A 26,816-nucleotide genomic window follows, 5' to 3' on the forward strand; every position below is an offset into this window, starting at 1 on the left:
TGATAACAGTTACACCAGTGAGTAACCTTGAGGTACAAGGCAGCACTCTACTGTGAAACATTGAGGCTCGTTTTTATGCCCAACCATTCATCCTCACTAAAGCCCTCCACAGTTGTTTTGCTGTAGTCAACCGTTTTTATTACTTCTCACAATTCTCAATTTGCAACATTTCAGGGGCATACATTATTGAAAAATCCTGGATCTGCCCCTGCAATAATTAATTACAGAACAAGTTGGTCAGATCTTTTTAAAAGATGTCGTCAATTCCTTATTTTGTATATCGAGTAGTAAAGAGAGCAAAACATATTGAATGCATTGTTTAACAATTCAAATTGGTTTTAAGCTTTCTCCAGAGACTATTAACAGAGTAAACAGACAAAAAATAGATAATGTGTACTAAATGCATCTGTGGTTGAGTGTCCATCAATACCCTCAATCAACCTGTAATTGACACTTGATCAAAATCTTGATCGACACTCAATTGACATCCCAACTGATATTTGTTCGACACTCTATTGACACTTGATCAACAGTCAGTTGAAAGTCCGCTGAGTGTCGACCGACTCATATGCATCAATCCAAAATTAGTTGACTCTCGACCAACTGTCAACTGAGATGTTGATCGAGTGTCAATCAAGGGTCGATGAAGGGTTGATCAAGTATCAATCAAAGAAATTGATCAACACATGACCACACCTGCCTTTAGTTTACATTATCCACAAAAATAATAAAACAAAACTTACTACATACACATATGTAGCTAGATATACATGTAACTAGGTATTACTGCATATAAATAATATCACTTTTTAACTATTTTTTTCCTCAAAGCAGGTAGGTTAAATGTTTGTATAATTCTTTTTCTTGTTGCTTTGTTATATGTAACTTTTTCCTCCAGTCATTCTCTTTTTGATAGAGAAGAGCTAGTTTCAGACATCACCAAAACTGTGTTACTGACAGCTGACATTAGTACAAAGTTGAATGGTCCTGTTGATACATAGAGTAATTTATCTATGTGACCTAAATAACATTGATTTCTGCAATAAGTGGATTGGATTCTGTCTGCGAGAGCTTGAATAATGAGATTATAACACCATGTACAAGGCACCCTGTTGTGACAAATTTATTCTGGAAATCTCATTTTGCTTTCAATAAACCTCGTGGGATGTTCTAGAGCTCTAATACCGGGTGGGGGTATTCCCTTATATGAGCTATATAGGTATGTGCGGCCCCAAAAGGTATGGTTTTTCAGCCATTTTGGTCATAGATAGGGTATCGATTTTAGCCTATTTTGGCCATTTTGGTCATAAATAAGGTATGGTTTTTGCACTGAAGCCTTGATATGGGTATGTTTTTAAGAAGAAGCCACTTTTTCATCATTATCCATGGTTCGTACCCTTTTTCAGAAACAAATTTCCAGGACTTTTCCAGGACTTTTTCAGGATTCAGATTGATTTTTCCAGGACTCTAAAATTCACATTAACCCTTTCACTCCCATTATCTTAATGTTAATTCTCCTTACTGTCTGCCATACATTTCATGTTTTTTTACTTGAGTTTAACAGATTTCCAGAACTTTCCAGGACCATTGGCCCTTTTCCAGGACTTTCCAGTCCTGGAAAATGCCACAATAAAATTCCAGGACTTTCCAGGTTTTCCAAGACCCGTACGAACCCTGTTATCAAAAAGAAAATTAACAAAAGCCCATCACAAATTATGTTAACAGCAATTTAACATTGGTCTCAACTAGGGAATGTATTATAACACAGGTCTGAAACAGGGTTTTGATTTAATAGGGTATCGAATATTTGGTCGTCTTAAATAGGGTAGGGAATATCACAGATTTTGGTCATAAATAGGGTAAGGGTTTTGGCAAGTGGGCTGCACACACCCCCCCCCCCAACTTTTCTGGGAGTACCTCCCAGAGGCTCTAATATTCCAATGAAATGTAGGATCACCATACATTGGGGAAAAAATATTCACCACCAAGAATTCTGGATGGTTCCCTGTCTCTAGAATTCGAAAGTCGATTGATTTTCCCTTGTTTAAAAAGCTTTCTGGCAGTTAGTCTGTTCACAGTAGTTGATGACTCATTTGAACTACAATCATTTAAATCTATCAAGTACAACAAAGTTCTCATATCATTCATTACAGTTCACCACTAAATTTTCCCGATTCTTATTGGTTTAAATTGATCACCTGATGTGATAGTGTTCATCTGCGAGATACTACCAGCCCTCAGTGCCTGTCCGAGGAAAATACGCGGATTAATAGTACTTGTCCATGAACATTTTTCTGTAAACAATCTAGCTTATAGAAAACAAACAATTGAAATTGTATTAAGTGGGTTTTTGTCAGCTCTGTTTTCTTTTTAAAATTTTACATTTGGCTTTCACGGCTTTCATCTAAAAAAGTTGAAAATAATTCAATATAATTTTTGAACTGGCCCGCGGAAGATAATTTAGTGATGAACAATAAAGACAATAGAGTGTTTATGTCTCTGAACTATTGGTCTGATAGTTGCTCCTTGGAAATTTGATGTTCTTAAAACTAGCATATCTGCCCTCGAAACTTCGCTTCTCAGACAAATATTTGTTTCAAGAGCATCAAATCTCCGGGGGAGCGACTATCAGCCAATGGTTCCTCGACAGAAATACTCTATTCTTTAAGTAGTTTATCGATCACTACAAGATTATCCCAACATGGTTGCTCGAGAGGCTCAATTATGAAACATCAGAGCTCAATACCTGCCCCAAAGAGGCTCAATTATTCCACACTGGCGCCATATATTCCTCCAGAGAGGCCCAGATTTTCTCCTACGAGGCTAAAGCTACTTCCAAAATTATGAAGTATCGGCAAGGGTTGTTTATTTACAATGTGTGTCCACAAATCAATGCTCAGTACAATAGAAATTTGCCGTTTATCTTGACCTACACCTGTAAATCCTCACGCAACCTTTTATCTGATCGGTTGGAAACAAAATATGAAAGCTGTGAGAAGTAAATGTTGTAAAATATTTTTAAAACTCACCTCAGTTTCAAAGAACACTTCCAAGAGCTGAGATCGAAGGAGGCAGCCATCGATGACTATCGGCAAATCATCCTTGATATGAAGTGTTTGTGAGAGACCGTGAGATGGATATTTGTTGTACTGATTGGCTCCGAAGTATATTCAATTGTTACTTACTTACTTTCAGAAAACTCAGACGATGGCAATAGTGACTGCTGCGCAAGCGCAGTAGTCACAAAAATGAAAAATAGAAAAACAAAGAGTACAAATGTAACAAATGTTGTGAAGTTAAGAAAAACAGTGGTAAATATGTGCATAATACAAAATGTGTAGCTGAAAATGACAAAGATGATAAAACTGTCATAAGAATAAATACCCAAGATCTATATTAAATCTTGGCTACCTTAATAGCAAAAAAACAGATGTAGTAAAAACAACATCTAACACGTATAAGTGTATATAGGTTATATTATTTTTACCACAACTGAGCAATGTCATTAATATACATTACTCAATTAACATTTATATCTTTTTCAAATCTTTCAAAGGCACCCAACTGTTGAAGTCATCAGTATACCCCTTCTACTTTACCAAAGCTTGCTTTTTCTTATGATCTTTCCTGAAGATTTTTTCAATTCTGATTATATCCTGTTTGGCTTTTAACAGCTCAGGTTCATAAAAACTATGTTGTATCTCTTCATTATTGAGATCTTTTAATTTTTAAGTTATTGGATTCGTATATTGAATGTTATCAATTGTAAATACATCTTCAGTCCAATTTGGGGTATATCCTTTGTCAAACACCTTTCTCTTGTACTTACTTATTCTGACTTTATCACCTACGTTAAACTTTAGTTTTAATGATGGTTCTGTATTATCATTAAGATTAAAATATACAATTCCTTCATTCTTCTTTTTACTGGCTTCAGTAGGTGCCATTTTTATTGAACTGTGTTTGGTGTTATTATACTGTTTCAATATTTTGGGTAGAATGTCTAAATACTGTGTATTACCTTGAACAGTAAACTGCTTCCACATTTTGGTTTTTATTGTTTTATTCTATCTTTCACAAACAGATGATTTTTGAGTTTTTTTTTTGTAAAAAAAATACCTCTTAGTCAGCGCGTCGGGTATGTTATGGACGGGTCAATGGATGAGTGAGTGAGTGAGAGATGTATGTATGTCACACCAATCAGATTGGATCTACTATAAACAGCCAATCAAATTTCTTGTTGTAAAGGTAAATGGTATGTGAGAAGATGTGATCCCAACACAGTTTAGAATGGCCATATTTATTCTTCTATAAAAGAGGAAGTATTCATATATTGGGCTTACTTTGACATTTTCTGTTGGTTAGGCTGAGGATTTTAGTTACGAATGAGATGAGCCTTGAGGTTTGAAACAGTTCGTGAGTTAGTAGTATGCAAATGCAATGAGACATTTTTATTTTTAGCTACAAATGTAACTTGATACTTTTGTTTTTCACAAGGAGTAAATTCAATTAGAGGTCACGAATCGTTACTTCTAGTTCTTAGGACATGTTTTAGAGGAGACGAGACTATTTAGATTTGAAACAGTTCTAACGTTTACAGCAGTAAGTGCAGGTGACGATTGTTTTGTTCTTGTTGCATGCAAATATAATGAGATATTTTTATTTTTTTAGTTACAAAGGGTAATTTGACACTCTGTTTTTCACAAGGGAGTAAATTCAATTAGAGCTGACAAATCGTCACCACTCTTTCCCACAAGATATTTGTTATCTTTAGTTACAAATGGTAACTTAACACTTTTGTTTTTTATATAGGAGTAAATTCAATTAGAGCTGACAAGTTATCGGCTATTGTTCCCAGGATATTAAACAAAAAAAAGCTTTCATTTCTGGACAGTTTTTACATCTCTGCAGTAGCAGTTTATTTTTATTTGATGGGCATTTTATGACATTCTTTTCAGTTCGATATTTTTAAAGGTAAAAAGTATCAAAACTACTCAAATGTTCTTTGAAGACTGCGTGGTAACAAGTTAAAGTGCAATTTAATTAAATCAGACTTTCAATGTGTCAGAGAGTTTTTTTTTCTCTTTCTTTCTATTTTCGGTGAAGTAGTGTTGTTGTGTTGTGTTGTGTTGTGTAAAAAGGGTAAACTTATGACTCGTATAAAATGCGAAAAGGTCTCTTAACTTGAGTATTTTTGAGCAAAAATTCCTCTTGGGGGCTGGAAGGGCTATGTGATTGGTGAGTGAGGGAGTTATACATGTGCACATGTCACACCAATCACAGTGTATGTTTTATCAAAGAACGAATCAAAGAAAAAAAATAAGATGGTATCTACATTAATCTGGAGACGTGTCAGATTACTGTAGTTTGTTCAGTCAAACATTTTATGGCTTACTATTTAGCTATCTTACCATTACTGATGTAACATCGTATGTACATCGTAAATTCCCAGTTTTCTTGCTGTACATCCCAATCAAAAAATACTTGTCAAATCAACCAAATCATTACTGTAAACAGCTCCATGCTTGCGTGCCTATGTTTCTTCATTCTCAGTGGAATACAATGTTATTTTATTCTTATCCAATAAGTCCTTCAAATGTTTGTTATAATATTCGTTACCCTTATCAGTCCATAATTGTTGTGGTTTTCTACCTTCTTTGAAAATGGTTTTAAATGCTTCAGTTACAGGGCTCGAAATTAACTTTTTCGTTCGGGAGCCAGCTGGCCACTAACGGGAAAAATTTGGTCGCCAGATCGTAAATTTTGGTCGCCAACTTATTTTATACATAACTCACATGAGAACACTAACATGATTTTGTATGTTACTTTGCGTGCAAGAAAGTCACAAATGAAGAGCTAAAACTTTTGAAAACAGCACGAGTAAGACTTATAAACTGTTATAAAGCTACCGTTGTTCTCAGATTATAGGGAGCTTAAGCACGCGCGTTTTTGAGAGGCAGACGGCAACCGGAAGAGAAGATTTCGCATGCTTGGACCGTATTGTCCCCCAGATTTTTATACTACTCATCTCTAATGAAGAAAAGATACTTAGCAATGTGAATATGGTTGTGTGAGGACAAGTTTAAAGTGAAAAAAGCTCACTTCCGGTTACTGTCCGCGTCTCAAAAACGTGCGTGCTTAAGTTCCCTGATGTCTCTGGTTCACAGGTGATGGTTTTCTTCTAAGTTATTTTAAATGGAGCGAAGCACAAAAACTTTTACGTCCGTGGTTTTCGTAATGACACAAACGTGGGTCCTTTCGTATTTCTTCAAAACGCAGTTCTTTATTTTCGTCGCCTTTCGCCGCTGATAAACAACACTGTGCTTGGTCTAGGCTCCTACACAACTGATCACATCTGCTGCCATTGTTCTCGCGTGAACTGAAAAGCGCACGGTGTTGTAGTGTGCCCGTGATCCCAGTTTTGGAAGAGGCCGCTGAAACAATATGACACTTGGTAAACGCAGTTTCGACGTGTCGAAGTAATTTTTACAATTACAAGTAATTTTTACGATTTTCTTGTAATATTCAGACATTATTTTAGTGGGGACGGAAAGGTGAATTGTCTACTAGCTACCAAATCTGAATAATTTCCCTATCTAAAGATTTAAAAACAAAAGTTGTGTTGTGGTCATCTTTACTTATCTTACAAATCGCGAGTCGCCAGCTGGCGACCAGTTCTGAAAATTTAGTCGCCAGTGCTCAATTTTTGGTCGCATTGGCGACCAGTGGGTCGCAATTTCGAGCCCTGAGTTACAGTTTCAAATTTTTAATCCTTCAATGGAACAATCCAACCATATTTACTGAACACGTCTAAAACCACCAGAAGATATCTGTAGCCTTTATTCCATTTACTGAATTGTTGCATTTCAACTAAATCAGAACACCATATTTCATCAATATGTTTGACTATTACATGCCGTTGAGTAAAGTTACGTTTTATAGGTTTATGTAATTCATCAGCTAATTTTTTCTTGTTACTCGATGGCTTTTTCCGCTTTTTGGAACACCAAGACCTAGTTTTTGTTTTTAGTCAATCAAGAATTGTGCTGTTGATCCCCACTTTGGCATTTCACCATAAGGTATTTCGTCTAATGACTGCACCATTTGTCGGTCACAATCACCTTTGTTTTTACCCATGTCGTAACAAATATCATGATAAGCACCTATTTCATCTACTTTGTTATACGGTTGTACATGCCATTTGGTGACCTCACCAGTGTTTTCATCATATTCTAATAGCTCATCAAGTGGATTATATGGCCCCATATAGTTGTACTTTCCAGGAGTAAAACCAGCTTTAGGTCGCGGTAGTTTGCCAATCACTTTGTGGATGTCAATTCCTTTTCCAAGTTTTTTGCTGGTATCTTTGATCAATTTATCTTCTTTTGCCGTGATCATTATTTCAGTAATTCTATCTTTACCGAGCCAACCGCCCAACAATTGTTGAGCAGTATTCTTAGAAAGATCAGAAATTATATCCTTATACGCATCAAAAAATATGGAATCGCACGATGTTCAATTAAATTTTTTTTCGTTTTGTTTTAACAGCACCACCTTTATACATATCACTATCAAGATTGATTCCATCCGTTTTATATCTGTAATTTGGTCTCACTTTGGTTGATAATTGATCCAATGCTTCAGATCCAACTTTTTGAATAACAGGAGTTGCTTTCGCTATTCCATAATCAATCACTTTCTTTTGTAATTTTGGATCTCTCATAAATTCAAAAGCATAATATCTTCCAGCTTCTGTACCTTTCTTAGCCAAATAAGGAATTCCCTTATGGATAAATAATTCAGCAGCTGCATCAAAGAAATGTCAATATTACAAAATATTTTTTAAAATTGAAAAATGAAATAATTGAAAAACCAATAAAATTTCCTGATGAAATAGAATACAGAAATTTCATATATTGTTGAGTTGTATAGGTATTTAACTTTTTACCATTTAATAAATAATTATTAATATCCTTGAACTTGCCATAATTTCTGCCCCTAAATTTTCTATGATTATTATACATATTTATCAATTTATTAAGATTCATTACTACCAATATATATCTGAGCAAATTCGGAAAAACATGCCTACTTGGTTTTTGCCTGGATTCGGGCAAAGCCCGAATCCAGGCTAAGCCAGTGACCTTAAACCCAGGGGGGGCTCCGTCAAGGCTAGGCTGGGCACATGGCCCAATGACTGGCCTATCTGCCGGTGGCTTGTTGGGGGCCAGCTGTCAAAAGCAGGGGGGAGGGGAGGGTGTCTTTTACTGACACCCCTAACTAGCTAGAATTTGTGTTTTCATTGTTAAATAAGCTTGATATTGACTGTGTTTCTGGGTATTTTACTCAGTTGTTTGACCTTGTTTGAGGTTTCTGTGTTGACATGGCACCCTGCTGGGGTGGTCCATGCCACATGCATGTGTGAGGGGCCAATCTCCTAGCCAGGGGGGTGGCCAGAGGACTTCTGGCCGCTGGGACTGTCTTTGAGTCGATGCAGGCATGTTTTTGCAAATTCGGTTAGATGTATATGTCGTTTTTTCTAAGTGTCTATTGGGGGGGGGGGGGGTAATTTTATATATGATGTTTAAAGACTTGTGATTGAGGGTTGATGGGGCTATAATATTATTTTATGTTGAGCAAATGGTGAAGCAAATTTTGATTTTCAGAAGAATATGATAAAAAAAGTAGGTTAAAATGAAAAGCCATGATTTTGAAATGGCGGGCTATTTTTTGATTTGTGGAGGGTGGGAAGACTGTTTTTTTGAAAAAATATTGAAAAATATATTTTCAAATGATGGGCCATTTTTTGATTCCTGGAGGATTGAGAGCCATTAAATTTGTCCATGAGTGGGCTTAAAACGGATCATGCTCTGAGAGGCCTGAAAATGGCATTTTCGAGTTGGGGCCCGGTGAGGGTATTTTTTTGATTTCTAGAGGGTTAGGAAGGCCAATTTTTGGCTTAACGGCACAGAATCGCTAAGTCCTATACTACTCACTCAAACCAAAAGTGCATTCAAAAATAATTGAGTAACCAAAACAAATATTGAGAACAATATTGAACAATACTCTTTTTCCCAATTTAAATCACCTGTAACATCTCATGTCATTGACCTCTGTCTTTAAATAATCAAACAGCAATTTCCTTTCCAAAACCGTCACTTAAAATAGACATGTAATGAAATTTGACCCTATACCATGAATACCGCCACCCTGTTCATACAGCAAAATTCTCATGGCCCGCTGGAGTACTAGAAGACTTGGATCATTCATCATGAGGTTTCACTGTAATGTGAAATACACCTACAGTTATTGTTGATTTAAGTTGTGTATAATCTTGTACTGCTACATGTATTTCCAACATTCAAAGGGAAACAATATAAATAAAGAACTCAGAATCCTAAAAGAGATTCAATCATGGATGACTGAACAAGATCCAAGAGGGGTAAACTTCTATTTGAGATAACAATTCAAGACAGGCAGTGAACATAATAGTGAAAATTTATTATAATTGATACAATACATGTATCTTCACATTGCAACGAATTTAACATTGATTACATGTACATCCAAGCTCTTGCAGATTTATCTCATAATTTCTTGAACAATTGTTTCCCGTTGGTCATGACTAGAGGGTCAGAACATCCACCAAACAAGCGGATGACATAGACTCTACAAAAACAAATTAACAAGAAAACATTAAATATAAAGAGCAAACCAAGCCACAAGATTATATACTTATTGTGAAAAAGTATAGGAATCACACCATCAACTCCCGCGAAATACCGCAAATGTACAACAAATGATGGGAAAAGCCCTGACTTCAAAACCAATTTTGACCATTAGCCCTTTAAAAAGATTGCCAGTCCAAGACTCTTCTTAAAGTTCAAAATATCGAACTAAAGTTCCATGCAAAAACAATCCATGATACTGATCCCTGTCTCCCAGCAAATGACCAAAAGATTGCATGTCAAATACCTGTCCTAAACAAACCTTCTGAACATAGCATGATTTTCATAGACTTGTTTTAATACGTAAATTGCTTACCTGCAATTGAGACTTGGGAAATAACTGGCCTTGATATTACACTAGCAGTTCCAAGAAAAGGTTCCTTTGATTCTCTTGATGAGCACAGAAATTGGTTGAGAAAGGACAAGCTACTCTCAACATGAAAACAACAAATGTCCGCCATTGCTCCGACATAAACGACAAACTGTGACATAACAGTGGTCAACACTCCATTATTAGGAAGCAAATTTCAATTGGTTTGCTAAAAATCCCCAGCATTGGATGGGAGTTACACACTTTGGGGTTACATACTTCTGGTACCCTATGTTAATTATACGTACCTCACATTCATTGCACATTTAATATCATGCAATAAATGTTGGGAGTATGAATTACTTGCATTTGCAGGTTATAGTAAGCTATACCATAAAAAATGTGCTGACTTGTACTTACTTAAAACAGGAAACTGCAAATTCCCAAAAACAGCAACTTACCGCTTCAACACTATTACATCTAAGTTTGAAGCTACTATCAGTACAATCTTTTAGTTTTAATTAGTCAATTGAAAATAGAAAACAGAGTTTGGGAGAGAAATTGGTAAGAAGATTATTTACCTTTAATTTTGTTCACTTACCCAAAACAAGCAACTGAACAGTATCATAAACAGGTTGTTTAGCAAGATCGTCAGGTAAAACTTGGCAAGTATAGAACCTTTCATCTGCTTTCTGGATTGAGTTCAGTGTGAAAGTGGCCTGTCCAGGGATGCTTCCATTCCAAATTCCACTCACACGTCCACTGTATGGAGGCTTCTGTGTAGCAGTGATTGCTTGGAGCTTGTCTATGGAAACCAGAATATCTTTAATGTTAACAGAACCATCAAGTTTTGTTCCCCACTGAACTCTGTCTATTTTTCCTCCATCAAACAGCCAAGTGAAGTTGACAGATGATCCAAGAACTCCAGTCACCTTGTTTCCATTAAAGAGCTGGGTGAATTGCAGTAGACAGACTATTGTAGATATGACAAACGGAAAAAAAAGGTGTTACTAACATGAAGTACTCCAACATTCAAATAAAAGAAGACAAACAAGTCCAATGGAACCCCACCCTAAGGACAGCTGGTTAAGACAGACACCCTGTTATTTTGTCAGTTTTATTGTCCAGGTGCCACACTGATATACATGTATTTTCTCTTACAGACAATGGACACTTTTCTGGGTCATCTGAGTGAAACACTCATAGAAAGTAGCCTTACTTAATTTACATCATTTACAGACGCTGGTCATCCATGCACTGTAAATTTAATTTGTCATGTTTATGTGCCATTTGTGTCAGAGGTAGGTCAAATAAGAGGTTAACGTGATTTTATTGAAGTCAGAGCTTTACTAGCATGCATGCGGGTCTTATTTATAAATCATTACTAACTTTATATGCTCATTGCAATTGCAACTACATGTCTCATTCACACTTGCCTGATAAAAAAAAAAACTATTTTTTTTTTGATATCCAAGAGGTTTTGTAGACAGTGGATAGCAATTTTTGACTTGCAATGGGCAACAAAAGAAGTTGAGACACTTTTAGGAAATGATGCTTTTCGACATTTAAGCACTTGTTCTATTTTATTTGCATCTAGCAATAATTCTCTTATAACCCCAGCCCCCCAATTCAATGTTGTGTAGGTGCCGTGTTCTGTGCAGTCTAAGAAATAGAAAAAACAACATTGTTCGGGGGGAAGGGGGGAAAATGTGTCCAAGATGCTCTAAAATCAAATTTTACTGCCAAGTGTCTAAACACTTCTGTCGCCCATTGTCCACAACAGTTAACTTGTTTTTGCTAAAAACACCAGTGTAGAACTTCATTGAAATGTCATAGCTTTATTCCGGGATTTGCGTTCTGTTCATGGGAAAATTATCGCAAGCTTACTCAATAGTACAAAAATTTAAGGGAATTATCAACTTTTTTGGAAGCGTAATCTTGCATGACAAATGTGCCTGACATCGCCAATTTAGGGTGTCCATCATCTCCACCTTATTTCTCTCTGAAAAAGGAATGAAATAATAGAGTAATTGTTGAATTACAAACTACTGTTGGTACTCCCAAAGCAGGCTATCTTGGAGTAAATCAAACGACCACCGTGCAAGAAAATCAACAGGTAACCGCAGTCAACCATGGGTAACCCCGAATGGACTAATTAATATTGAGAGTATCCTTTTAACCATCATTTGGTTACCCGTGGTTACTCATAGTAACTCAAGGTTACCGGTGAATAAACTGCATTTATCTGCATTAAATAATCATTATTCCAAGCTGAACTGAAAAAGGAAGCAAAAACTTTATACAAGTATAGGAATTAAAATGAGACACTATGTTATAAAAGAAACTTTTGGGCTCAGAAGGCACGTTTCTATCGGTTTAATGACAGTTTACCATGTGTAATGGCATCATTTTTTATATCACACTTGCATGCTTGAAGCATTCTGTTAACAGCATTCTGTTCAGCAGCAAAATTACATAAGATCACTTGTCTTATCACGCTTTTGAACTTCATTTCATGAGTTCTCAATGTTTTATCAATGGTAAAGCATTAAAAATATAATAAATTAAATAACTTCTCTATATAAATGGTTTACCAATGACAAAATGTTGGAAATTTGCCCAGTTAGAGTTGGAAAGCACTTAAACCATCAGTTGATATCAAATTTTATATGCCCAGTACAATGCCGTTATCAAAATGATATTCACACGTTATCTGCAATGGTAAACCATTGTATTGAGGTCAGACAGAGAGATTTTTGCCAAAGAACGGTACAATTTCTGTTTTTTTTTGTCAAAATAACAACTGAATAGAGAAAAACTTGTAACCATTGTGTCATAGTGAGAATGGCATTGAATGAAAGTGAGGTAGATTTAAATCTTTAAATGCTTTAAAAGTGAAAGAGTGGATATAAACACCACCTTGAGGGCTAAATATGGATCAATTTACTAACAAGATAGACCAGGTTTCGTCTTTGTATCGGAATTTTGGAGAGAAAAAAACACTTGTCAGTTTTTCCTCTAGTCACAAATCACTCTGAACCCCGCATTAAGTTGCTTCTGTAAAAATAAACTTGCTAGAGCTTGGCGATATAACATTATATATTTATACACCAGTACTCAATATCTTTAGTTAGTGTAAATTTAGACTTGAGTGTAATTTTAAGTGTCCCTGTGATTAGTAGACCACTTGCAGTTGGCTAGAAGAATTTGACACAATAATAAAGTTACTGACTGACTGACTGACTGACTGACTAAACAGGTGATAACATGTCATTTTATAACTTACCAAGTGTCATGTAATCGCTTTTCCATGGTCATCTTCCACTGTTTTTTTTTTCGTCTTATAAGTGATAACATGCTGTAACATGTCATTTTATAACTTACTAAGTGTTTTCTGCGGTTATCTCCCAAACTGGGGATTGTTCTTGGCTATATTCATCATATTCTTTCTCTAACAGGTTTTTAAAAAGCTTTCATTGTCTTCGGACTTTGCACGCAAGATTTTAGAATCAAATAACAACACATATGTAAAATATCAGTGACCTCTCACACGAAAACGTCACTAATGGATATCTGTTAACGGTCAAAGTGAACGGCTGGCGAACAGCTAACAAACGGACGAGAAACGGATGTTCCAGCCATTCAAAGCGGTTTCAAATACTGTTCAAATGTCCACGAAAAAATTTTGAACGGATGCTGTAAACATTCAAACGGCACTGGAAAAATTTTGAACGGATGATGCCAGCCGTTCGCACGGCAACTCTAAAACGAGGAAACTGGATTCTGGAACAGGAAACTGGAAACCAGAAACTGGAGACCGGAATCTAAAAATGAGAAACAACTTCTTCAAATATGCATAGCTTCTGCCTGTAAAAAAAAAATAATAGGCCAAGTAAAAAAGACCTCAAACTTAACCTCTTTTGATACAAAAATTCCCCGTCTGTTGAAATTCGTGCAACTGTTATTTCTGGTGAGAGCTATGATGTGTGACTGTAACTCACGTTTTGTTATAACGATAAAGCCCACTTTGACAGAACTCAATAGAAAACAATAACATTGCCTTGTTTCAACATCTCTTGTCAGAGTAGATCACCAAGTTTATTTTAATATTATGTCCAGTCTGTCTTTTGGTAATACCTTGTCAATTGATTTGATTCATTGTAATATTCCAGATTTGAGTTTTCCAAAGAGGAAGAAAGAAAGTCTTTTCCAATGGCCCTTTAGAGTCTGAGTTTCAAGTTTTCAAAGTTTGTTTAGTTCAATTAGTTGGGGTACAGCATGAAAAACAGCGAGCGAAAAAATAGGGGAGAGGCGCAGTCTCTTGCCGCGCTTCTTCCCTAGTTTTTCACTTGCTGTTATTCCCGCTGTGCCCGAACCAACTGAACGCCTGGAATAGGCTATTTTCTTCAGTAGTGAAAATGTGAACACACGGTTTTAGCGTTATTTTCAAAAATTTCTAGAGAAAGCAGTTAAATTGTGTCAAATAATTAAAGTGCAAAACTTTTAGGAGTTTTCACTTGTTTGGGGATTTTGTCTATGCGTGGCTAAACTTTCCAAAGACACAAATCAATGTGAACTTGCTGGGTAAAGTCAAATGATTAGTGGATGGTTGTATCTAACGAACATGCTTTGTGTCGCTCATCCAACTCAAGTGTGTCTTCAAAATGTTTGAAGTTGTATTTTGACTTTGCATAAACATCCTTGTAGAAATCTTGCTGTGTTTGGGCGCAGTTTAAATGTTCTTGCTGAGCCAAGATGCACTCGGACTTCTCTTTGTCCGGTAGGTTCACAGACCGCGTGAGCTTTGAGGTGCTCTGTTGGCAAGTTAGACATAAGTCAGTCATGGGCTTGGCTAAAATAACATTAGGATGAAACTGTTCCCATATTTTTATAAATTTAGTGTAGCAAACTGCTTGTTTGCCTGTTGCATCACAGGCTCTTTTAAACGCGTGCCACATGCTCATTTTTGTGTCAGATGATGAAAGCAGACGAATGTCATCGTTTTTAAATCCTGGGATTCTGCCGGAAAGAACAACAGCGTTTTGTTCAACTTAACTTGTTAAGAAATTCCTGGCATCTTCAGTTACGGCTTGTGTCAAAGTGTTGTGAGGCTATCTTTTCCTGTTTCCATGGACTCTTTGACATAATCCATGTTCTTTGTAATGTTCTTTCAATCTGCAAAACCGTGAATAGCTTATCCCATAAAGGTTTAAGAACATTTCTCAGCAGATCAGACAGTTCAGGTAAAGGAAACTGCATCTTGCACTTCGCTTTCTTTTTTCGCCAATGATGTCGATCCTGGTGAACGCTTGGATGGATGCCAATATAACAAGCTCAAGTTCTCCACTATAGCCATTTGGGTGGCTGTATAAAGTTCCTTCTGAACAGATAATCTCACCCGTTCGAAAACCTGAATCCCATCAGATACCATTGGCCGTTCAAACGGCTGATTAGTTTTGTGTAAACGGATAGCAGCAGCCGTTCGAACAGCTGAATGCTATTTTCCCAAACAGGTGACATTAGCTGTTTGAGCCACCACAGTTTCTTTCAAATGGATAACATCACCCATTCGAATGGCTGCATTTTTTAACCTCAGCCGTTCAAACGGATGAAGATTTTATTAGAATGGGTGACCTCAGCCGTTCAAATGGATAAATACTTTTTTGAATGGATAGCAGCAGCTGTTCAAACGACCTGAAATTTTTCTGAACGGATGATCCAATCCATTCGAACGGCATCCCATCAATTATGAACGGATGACGAACGGATGGCAAACGGCAACCGAATGCTTATTAGGAATTCGAACGCATAGCCGTAGTGTACGTTTTCGCGTTAGAGGTCACATATCATCTAGATCTATCTAAGAACAAGTGAATACGAATCTTGTAGCAAACTCAAGAATGTCAAAGTTTCCTATGCGTGCAATATGTCTTAAATACAAATGAAGAACAATCTGCGAATTTAAGATACAGGAAAAAGCAAAGCGTCATTTTCATGACTGGTCATTTGTTTACTTTTCTTGTCGCTGTTTGTTAACTAGTTAACTACACAATCATTAATTAATATGTAACAATCAGTGAGTGTTCATCCTTGAACATTGAAAATATATTAAGACGTAGGAACAGTTCGGCTTTAAGTTTTCTTCCCTTTTTCCTAATTTCCTGACCCCTTGAAGGGCCTGCTCAGAGGCTGTAAGTCTGCATTTGGCTACAAAATGAACACTGATTGATCATTCACCATCATTGTTTCTTGAATATTGGCTTTGCATGTTACTTGGGTTTACTACTGACCTCGCATGTGATGGAGAAGACTACGACAGATTCTAGTTAATTTTAGTTAAGAACTAGCATGACCTTGATGCTCTGTGAAAAACACAATAATATATGAAAAAATTAAACAGGCCAAATTTTCATTGGCGATGACTGCAGAAAAGCGATTGCATGACACTGGGTAAATTATAAAATGACATGTTATCACTTATTTGATGAAAAAAACAGTCTTTATTCTCAGTCTACATTTTGTACCTATAGTCTGCAGTCTGCATTTTGTATCTAGACTGCATTTTGTACCTGGTCTACAGACTGCAGTCTGCAGTCCGTAGCCTGCATTTTGTACTGACCGTTTTATTTACATCTACAGTGGTACTGATGTTTAAGTAGGCCGGCTTTGCAATTTTATGTGTGACCACTGTAAATAAACAAATCAAACGATGATAATCTCGCCACCTGTAAATCAACCTTCAAAGCAATTTGGATGCGCAAGTTTATAATACTCAACACTCACATCATTGTATTCGAACACTGGCATTCTGTGTTACTACAATGCAAACCCAGGCGGTGTAGGACAACGTTCAGGTGACAGTATTCGACCAATCATATGCCGTCTTAATCAGAGCAATGATCATTGCGAGTTGAGAGTAGGTCAACTGTCATTTCTCACTGATTTCTGCACTCATCATGAGAATCAAACGAACCTTTTCCAGGAGCTGCTAGTGCAATATCTAGGCCGGTTATTTGCCAAGTCTCAGTTGCAGGTAAGCATTTTTTGCATCAAAACTAGTCAATGGAAATCATGTTATGTTGAAAATGTTTGTCTAGCACACACGCTTGACATGGATATTCTTTTGGTCATTTGTGAGGTACCAAGGATCAGTATTGTGGATTATTTCTGCGTGAAACTTTAGTTCCGTACATGTAGTTGAACTTGAAGAAAAGTCTGGTGAGTACAGGCGGGCCCTGCCATTTCAACAGTCAAAATTGCACTTGAAGTTGGGGCATTTTCCTTGATTTGTAAGATATTCGCGGAATTTTGTGGGGGGGGGGGGGGGCAGGTGATAGCAACAACATTGACTGGGACTCTGCTCAGTGCTTAACCTACAGTACAAACTATTTTCAACAACTGACTCTGGAAAGCTGGTACACTAACCTAGAACAAACGCCTCTCAACAGATGTCAACAACTACCGGCGCCTTACAAACGACTTATCCATGACGGAAACGAAACCGACAAACAGACTTCTAACAGACCGACTTGACAATACACGGACCAAAAACCGACCTATTTGACTAACAATAGACGGATCGAAACCCGCCAATGACTGATGACAAACTTTACACGAGTCTTTCAGCCAATGCCATCATGGCTATACTGACCAATCACGTTCAACAGACCAGACTTATAACATCATCGACTGACAAACACTATTCACTTGACTCTGAAGATGACTTCTGCTCAGGTTGTTGAAACGTCAGTCACCAACAACAGTTCTTTTCAGAACTACACTCACCCGGATGATCACACTATACGAAATAAGGACAGAGTGTTACTACAGACGACAGAAGAACATTTACAAAAGTCTTAGGCGCTGATAAAGACAAGGTGCCTCGTAATCAAACTCTAGGGAACGACAACAAAGATGCCATGTTGGACTGCAAAAGTGGCTTTCATCAGAGTGAAGATAAATGTACTTCACTGTCATTTTTATGTGACCTCTATCACGATCATTACATTCACTATGTTTCTGCTCAAACAGTTCATTATCAGCTGTTACTTTTCTAATATTGCCATTAGTTTTGTCGCTTTTGCATGTATATTACATTCATGTGTTGTGTGCAGGAATGTTTGTTTGGTATCAGATAATGTGGTGTCAGATGAATGTGATCTATTGGATCTATTGGATGTATGCAACAAAAGAGTGGCGAATCAGCGTTGTCTGTGGAACAAAATGACGTTGAAAAGGAAATAAAATATGCAGAAGAATTCAGGTCTCGTTATGTGATGTTTGCTAATTGTAATGTTAACAGTAGTCAAGGTGATATTATGTACTTTGGTGAAAATGCTGGAAAACAATGTGTTGCTATGAGTTTGAGTGCTTTCATTTATACTAAGATAAATGAAGTACAGAACTGTAATGACCTGGTACAAATTATAAAATAATAATAATAATAATCTTTACCCTCAGCAGTGTTTATAGCACAAAGGTTAGTGGGGCTGAGCAAACAACTGAAAAATATTGTTTTGAACACTGTCTCAATGTACAGGGCAGGTGTATTTAAAGTGAATAGAATTACCTCAGTCAATGATTGCTGTCTGAGAAATATTACCAGCTTAATTATAGTGAAAGCTACCCTCTGGTAATCTAAATCATTGCGATTCAATAACTGAGGGATATCAGTACAGTATGTCTATAGACAGGGCTTTTGAATCACCCTTGTCACAAAGTTATTCTTCATTTATTCTAACATTAGAAGGCATTGGTGTCAGTATCCATCATACTGATAATGGGAGTTATATGACATTTCATTCTCATGCAATAGACAAATATGGTAGAAGCCATCCCTCAGGTACATGTGTGCTATTAGAAGTATCATCCATTCAGAGCTAATGGTACAGTATTTCACGACTATACATTCACTCAGTGACGAGGAGTGCAGATTAGTACATATGAAATAACCCCAGTGAACAGTGTGAGAGAAGAACACAACTGCTCTTGTAAATAATGCTGTTCCGTACTGTTATTCAGTAGAAAAGCCTTTTAAGTATAATTATAAATTACCAAACGTGACAGTGAACATAAGTGACATCACAACTCAAAACAACTTCAGTACGATTATCGTAGCTTTCACTTTCATCTATCGGTCGGTTTCATGATATTTCTTTTTGAGACATGCATCTATTAGTATGAGCATATCATACATGCTATTTTTAGAACCGCTGCACACTGCAAATGATCGACACTCGTAGCTGTACATCTAGCTACAATCCAACTTATGATCTTAGATTGTCTTGTTATTTTTCATCTCCCACTTCTTTATACTTTGAATGTTATATGTTTTCCTTTGAATGGTGGTATTAGTGGGAGACTATACATAAGCTTAAATCAACTAATAATAAGTGTTTTATGTGTATACTGTATTTAATACACAAAACTGTCAATCCTCCTAGAAGGAATCTTCAGCAAGAGGATAAAGGAAACTTTCTATTGTCATAAGTGCAAAGATAAATTTTACTAGAACCAGCCAATACATTTGAGGCAAATACTAAATTACCAACTGTTATTTTAAGAGACTGTGGGCTTGGAGTCAACTTTTTTTATACATGTATTTCCCAAGAACTAGATTATCCACCTATACACTGTAGCTTTTAAACAAGGAAAGCTACAGCTGTTTACGATATCAAATTTAGAATGAAATAGACCGAAACAGAATACATATGGGTTATTGACTAAATGTGAGGTCAAGGTGGCTGGATATTGGCCTCGTTCCTTTTTTTGCGTGTTTATGGATCTCGACTGCGTCTCGGTCCATAAACACGCAAAAAAGAACAAGGCCAATATCCAGCCATCTTGACCAAACAAGCTTGGTCAAAAGAGGATTTATTATATCGCTTTTGCAGAAATTTTTATTGCGGGACACAGCGGGTTGTCCCGAGCGGGCAAGATAGCTCCATCTTGCCTACTCGGGTAGCCAATCACAGTGCAGGATTTGCTTCATCTTGCCCACTCACAGAGCTGGCCATATAATAATTTATAGTTAATGACATATGCAGCTGAACTGACTACATATAAAGATACATAGCAAGTTTTAAGAGCTACTGACAGTGTTCAATATGGTGCATCTGCTTTTATTTCAAAATGTTGTTACAATTAGTTATCTCAGTAAAAACATCCCAGTATAAATGTTCTGGGATACACCTATATACTTGATTATCTTGAATTCAGTTGGCTATAGTCATTACAAGTGGACACAAGGAAGTGCTGTGGAGACTGTTTTTGGCAAAATACTTAACATCCAATGTAGAAAATGTTGACAAGACTTGCAGTAAATAAAAAAATCAAACTGACAGATACTTCAAAAGACCTGCATAGCACTATTTACAGCTACATATAATTTACAAGTGAACTTTATGTTGGCCGCTGACTTCAGAAATTTATGGTTTTTGTGCTGTTGTGCTGTGTTTTTATCAGTACTTTGAAATTCAGTTTAAAAAAACAAAATTTGAATTCAACTATTATTTTCAAGTAGGTGTAAGTTAGTTTTTTTTCACATCTCCCATCTACAATTTAAGTTGCAACCACTGTAAATAGTACGAGATAAATTTAAATTTGTCCAAAACAGTCATTCCATGTAACTCAACCAGGCCTTCTTTCCATTGAGCCCAATTTCCCTTTTTGCATTACCTTGCATTTAGTGACAACCCAGGAATGGACACTCGGAGCAAATACAAGTTACATCCAACACCTAAGTAAAAGGTGGAGAAATCTCTAACTCTCGTCAGTTTGAACATTGATATTGAAAGTGGTAATGTCTAAGGCAAATTCATTAGTATGCCTTTTACTTTAAACACATTCAAAGAAGTTGAGCAAGACCAAAATCATGTTTATCACATTGTCTGCAAAATAGATGCATATACTATTTAACTAATTGACATCAGTTATTTATGTGTCTGCCCTCTTATTGATGATAAATTGCATCATAACATTGTCAAAGTAGCTGTGGAACCACGAGCCACAGGTGAGTGGTTCCGCAGTAAACTTTGATGATGTTATGATGCAATTTATCATCAATAAGGGGACAGATGCATAAAAAAACTGATGTCAATTTGTTTTTTACAATAGCAAGACCCCAAAATGGTCAAATGCCGGGAGTAAACGAGGGGAAGAGACGCTGTAAACTTGCTGTAAACAAAGATAAGTGAATTTTACTCAAAATGACGTGAACATTGTCAATAGCTTTTCTCGCTTTTTGATTGGCTACTTAAAAAAGTCCATAAAATCTCATTGGTTAAAAAGTTGACAGTTTGACAGCTAAAAGTTAAACATGAAAGCTTGCATAAATTAAAATTTTATCCCTCTGTACTCTTATTGATGATAAAAATGAGCCAATCAGCGTGCAAGAAATTAGACAATTATTGTAAAAATTGGATTTGTAAGTTTTTATTTTGAAAGAGCCATCGCATATTAATTAGTGTGCTGTTTATGATTCTCATTTCAGAATAAAAACTAGCGATAAAAAACGACGTTTCAATCTCCCTAAGATCATTTTCAATTTGTAGAAAAAGTGAATGAAATTTACATGTATAAGTACAAATTAGGGCGTGAGAATGTTCAGCGATAAAATATGTAAATACAAGTGCTAAAATGTAAGTGTTAAATTAATAAATGCTATAAAAAAACAAAAAAATTATATAAATAACTTTGCACGGATTGAATCTGACTGTTTGTTCAAAGTTGGCTTAAGCTCCTTTATAAAGAGCATTTCGTAGATCAGGCAGTCCAATTTACTTTGGCTCTTTCTCAAGATCTTAAAATCACAATATATGTCATTTAGGACTGTTCCATGTTGCTCTTCAATGTGATTCCCGATTGAAGACGATCCTTTGTGTTCCTCAACGTGCTGATAGAGGTGTTGGCATGTCTACCCAACATAGTTTGCATTGCACAAACCACCCTTGTAATAGTAAACAACGCGTTGCTGGTTAATGATAGACGGCTTCTTTTCTTTTGGTTTGACCTCGTGTCTGATCCTATGGCTTGTATACACCGGGCAAATATCAGTTCCAATTTTGCGGCCTAGTTCCCCTAGCTGCCTCCGCGCGGAGTTGGTCAATCTCTGATCTTTGAATGGTGACACTATTCTCAGGATGTAACAGTCGATAATTTCGATAGTCGATAAAAATCGATCATTGTCGATCATTATCGATACTAATCAATTGACAAATATCTGAAAAATCGATAAAAGTCAATCACACAGTTTATTGTGATAGACTTTGTTCAATTATAATCGATTTTGATCGATTTCAATTGACAAGTATTGGAAATACAAAAACCGATGTATGGCAAATTTAGCCAACATAGCGGAGAGGGAGGAGAGTCATAGCAGCTTGTATTTGTCAAATGTTCAACTGAGTAAAAAACACTGATGAAAATAAAATGTCAGTTTACTTTACTTAACTTTTTAATTACTTTGCTGGCCTCGATATTTTCCTGCATCTAGTCTAAACTTTGACCCGTTCTGTCCCTCCGAAGAAACACGACTTCAAGATCCCAGGATCTCTCATCTCCCCCGCCTAGAGAGACCCTGGGAACTAGGTTGGTTCGAGTTATGTTACAGATCACGATTTAGTTCAGCTGAAACTGTTAATTGATCATTGGTTGTTCAGGTTTCTATTTAACTTTATTGCCATACATATTTACTTTAGAGCTGTTTACACTTCCATAAAAAAGTCATTGGAGCTATTATTGGTTTCGTTACTTGAATTTCGTAGCTGATTGAAACATTTGTCTGCATTTTTGTCGCTAAAATCGATAATCAGTTGAAAATCTTGTGATTATCGACTTTTATCGACAAATTTAACTTGCCGATTGACAATAATTATCGACAAATATCGAGTACTATCGACTTATCGACTACGTTTTCGATGATCGACTTTAATCGACATGTTACGTCCTGCTATTCTGACAGGCGTTTCATTTCCGTTACATGCTCGTGTGGAAATTGAATCGCCAGAAACTTTCTTGGTGACAAAATTACTGATGGTCGATTGGAGCAGTTGGGCTGGGTACTGAAGTCGGGAGAACGTCTGTGTGAGACGATCACGTTCCAGGTGGAACAGTTGCCAGGTACAGTGTCGAAGGCCTTCCCAAAGTCGAGGAAGATCACATCGACCTGACCGTAGTAAGGTAATCACAAATGTGTAGGTAACATTAAAATAAGTTTATACGGAAATCTCGCGAAACTAACCTGAAGAGGGATATAAAAGCACGAAGAAGCAACTGCAACTCAGCCTCCGTTCCGCCATTCTGATCTGAACGAGGAAGTATCCTTGCCTAGTTCCTAGGCCTAACACGCAGCATAAGACTGGTAACTAAACTCCGTTGCAGTTCGGTCTTCGAGCAAAATTGATTTTTGGAGGGGTAGCGTACGGAAGCAGTATTTGACTTTGTATGTCTTTACTCTGAACCAGAGTGACTCTGAACGTAAATATGCGGCGACTATTTGCAAGAATGGTATTTACCTCACAAGATTTCTATCGGAAATTGATCGCTTAGTGTATTTTCAGTTTCAAATTCAACATGAAAGTTCGATCGAAGATTTAAACAGTGGTTGCTCTCCGGTTTGCGAACTGCGTGTTCCCGGCCAGCCAATATTAAACTCCGCGCTTTGATTATCCTCAAATTATTCAGATCGTTTAATGATATTACAGAGGCAAAACAAAATTTCTGAGCAGTGTAACCAATTCTAGTTTCGGTCCTGTAAAACTACCACTCAATCTGCGCAATATTTCTCTATTCCCAATCTTGTCACTCACACGAAATCCGGTTCGCGAAAGCCCTCTTCTCAGTATAAGTTTGTTGAGGCTGACTGAACCTTTTTGGGTAAGCCGTCTCCTGTAGCATCGAACATTTATTACAGAAATTTTCTTGTCGAGTAGATTTTTATGGCCGGAGTGCTTTCTAACTGTTCCTAGTTCGCTTTGCTTTACAAAACAGCAGTACTAGTCAAAAAACCACAGAGCACTTTGTGGCCTATTGAAAACACCACAGAGCGCTTTGTGGCCTACTCAAAACACCACAGAGCGCTTTGTGGCCTATTCAAAACACCACAAAGCGCTATGTGGTGTTTTATTTTGGGATTTAACATTGAAAACTGGATGGCTCGTTGACTCGCAAATATCTCACAGCTATTTTCTGAAATAATTTGGTTTTTCCAATTTTTCACACCACAAAGCGGTTTGTGGCCTATTCAATACACCACAAAGCGCTTTGTGGTCGTCATCGTAATCATAGCGATTCTGTCAGTGGAAATTATACTCTGTGGACAAAACTGGCAGAGGGGCTCTCTTATTTTGACAGGGAGGTTGGCAAGATTTTCGCACCACCCCTTACATTAATTATGCATGCAATTTTTTGACTGACTCGTTCTTTTCACGATTGCTGTTTGAGTATGATGTGATAGTTTGATAGTTGCATACATAATTAATGTATGGCGCTGTACGGAAATCGTACCTGGAGGTTAGCCGAGTGCTCTTAAAGAAACCTCTGAAAGGAACCAATAGATTTTCGCAAACGTGCTGAGCAAAGTTATGTTGAACACTATTCCAGTTTTTGTTTTTAAAAGAAATATCACCGAACCTCCGATATAAGACTTGATACCCTTAAAAGTACTCGTTATGGTTATCAGAGAGAGCACTGACTGCTAATGAGATTTGCATTCCTGGGCTAGGCTGGAACTAGCTACAACGGGTACGTATTATTAACCGGGAGAGACGATGAAATGAAAGCAGAGGGTTGAAAATACCTCAACCTATCACTTGTTTCGGTTAGAGAATCTTAGAGGGATTTGTTCATTGATTTATAGCTCTATTGTTAGTCCTCGTTTGTAGGCACACCCCTCAGGAATTTAGCATTGAACATGGAATGAAACTTTAGTCGGATACTGATAGGGGTATTTCTTTTTTTAACAAGTCTATGGATCTCGCCGTAACATTGCAAGGCGAAGAACTCGACCAATGTTTTACCAACACGGACCTCATACTAGTTCAATAACATAATTCAGTTATGACAAAGAAGATTACAAATCTTTTTTTATTTATTTATGGCTAGACTGGCATTTATACAACTGGTGTTTTCATGAGCAGGTATAATTACCATTATCACTATCAACTGGAATCTTATAGCTCTTTCTACACACGGGCGAATCAAAACAATCTGACTTGTGGCCTTGAATTAATTGGCTTGAATTATCTACAATGCTCACGTATGATACAAACCGTTGCTTTATCCAAACATTTTCGAAAATTATATTTTAGGGCATGTTTTTAGCCTGAGTTGTAAAACCACTATAATCTTGAGATTTGTATTGTTACAAAGGCAAAATAACCAAAGTTAGAATTAGTTTGAGAAATTCTATTTTTGACAGATAAATACCTTTTGGACATACTAATATAATACTTATCATTGCATTTACAGTGGTGCACTTCTAACACAGACCACCAAACTAATTTTTTTTCATCATTTTTTGACATGTGTTCAACAACTTTCCGATGGCTTCCATTCAAATCTGGCAAATCCAAATTATGAAAAGAAATGTGAAAGGTGGAGTTGTCGAATGATCAACAGGTTACATGATGCTTGATATTTTCACCATTCATGCATTTTGATTAGCTTATTTAAACCAAGGAAGGTGGACACAGCTAGTCAGGCACGACTGTGGCTGGGTTCTTATTACAAAGATGAAAAGTTCTGTCACTCTTTTGTCCCTTAAATCTAGATCCAACAAACTAGTCACAGGCAACACAGTGATTTGTGGTTCATTTAGTAAAAAAAAAAGTAATGACATATTTTCTTCAGCCTTTGAGCTTGGGCTAATTTGAATAAACTGTTGTAAATGTAGAACAATCAAAACAATTTCAGACTCATCCTCTATTTACTTAATTATTACTTATTAATACATCTGTTAAAGAAATCCTGATAAAAATTTAAAAAATCTACGAAATAAATACTGATTTTATCACTGTCACTAAACTCATCCTCTATTAACTTTCTGTAGAGGTGTTCATCATCATTGTCTTGTTCTTCTTGCCCTTCCACTTGTTCTTCTTGATCCTCTTGTCCTTCTTCTTCTTCTTTGTCTTCTTCTAACTCCCCCTCCTCCTCATCGATCATATCATCTAATGCCTCCAGGTATGGTTTGGCCAGGCTATTAAAAATATGGAGATGGATTTACTTCATTAATAGACACAACAATATTGTGGAAAACTGAAACTTTCTGTGAAGGGGCCTGTTACGGCTATTTCGTGTTTTCTTTGTGTCCTTTTTTGTTCCGTATGTTAATGTATTTTTTCACATTCTGCATCCTTTTTTTCTCGCGTCGTATGTAAATTTCGTTGCGTATATATTTGTGTTATCCTTTCATGTTCGTTTAGTGCTAGTTTATCGTCCGGTACACTTGTATCTTCTTGGTTCCCTGAACCCCGTTGCCAGCATTTTGGTAAGCCGTTTAGTTTATCGTCTGTTTATATTTTCCTCTTAGTTTTCTGCCGTCTTCAGTTAGTTATTTGTAGTAATTCGTTTCATGTTTATCTTTAGGAATTTACCTTCCTCCTACGGAAAGTGAAATAAATTTGCTGGACTAATTGAAACTCGCTTTAAGTTAATAATAAAGTGTATTATCGTTTGTCTCACGATGTAGTCACTTGAGATGTAGATCGCGACGTTTCGACTGCTTACTGCTAGTCTTCTTTAGGCGATAAGGTCGACTGATTGCACGGTATTATTTA

General features: G+C 36.7%; 1 protein-coding gene and 1 pseudogene across 3 annotated transcripts in view; both read right to left on the reverse strand.

Moving 5' to 3' along the window:
• LOC145492290 (neural cell adhesion molecule 1-like) overlaps positions 1-23,350 on the reverse strand; it is a 64,770-nt gene extending 41,420 nt beyond the window's left edge. For all 3 annotated transcript variants that reach the window (XM_081471704.1, XM_081471703.1, XM_081471702.1), the window contains exons 1-2: positions 23,279-23,350; positions 10,640-11,011 (exon numbers count right to left, since the gene is read on the reverse strand). In XM_081471704.1, coding sequence (XP_081327830.1) covers positions 10,640-11,011; positions 23,279-23,336 — 430 coding nt within the window. In that variant the 5' untranslated portion in view covers positions 23,337-23,350. The remainder of the gene's footprint in view (positions 1-10,639; positions 11,012-23,278) is intronic.
• LOC145492660 (uncharacterized) lies at positions 21,719-23,201 on the reverse strand (annotated as a pseudogene).
• Positions 23,351-26,816: the final 3,466 nt, after the last annotated feature.

Source organism: Orbicella franksi, chromosome 7 (assembly GCF_964199315.1).
Source record: "Orbicella franksi chromosome 7, jaOrbFran1.1, whole genome shotgun sequence".
Classification (NCBI taxonomy): Eukaryota; Metazoa; Cnidaria; class Anthozoa; order Scleractinia; family Merulinidae; genus Orbicella; species Orbicella franksi.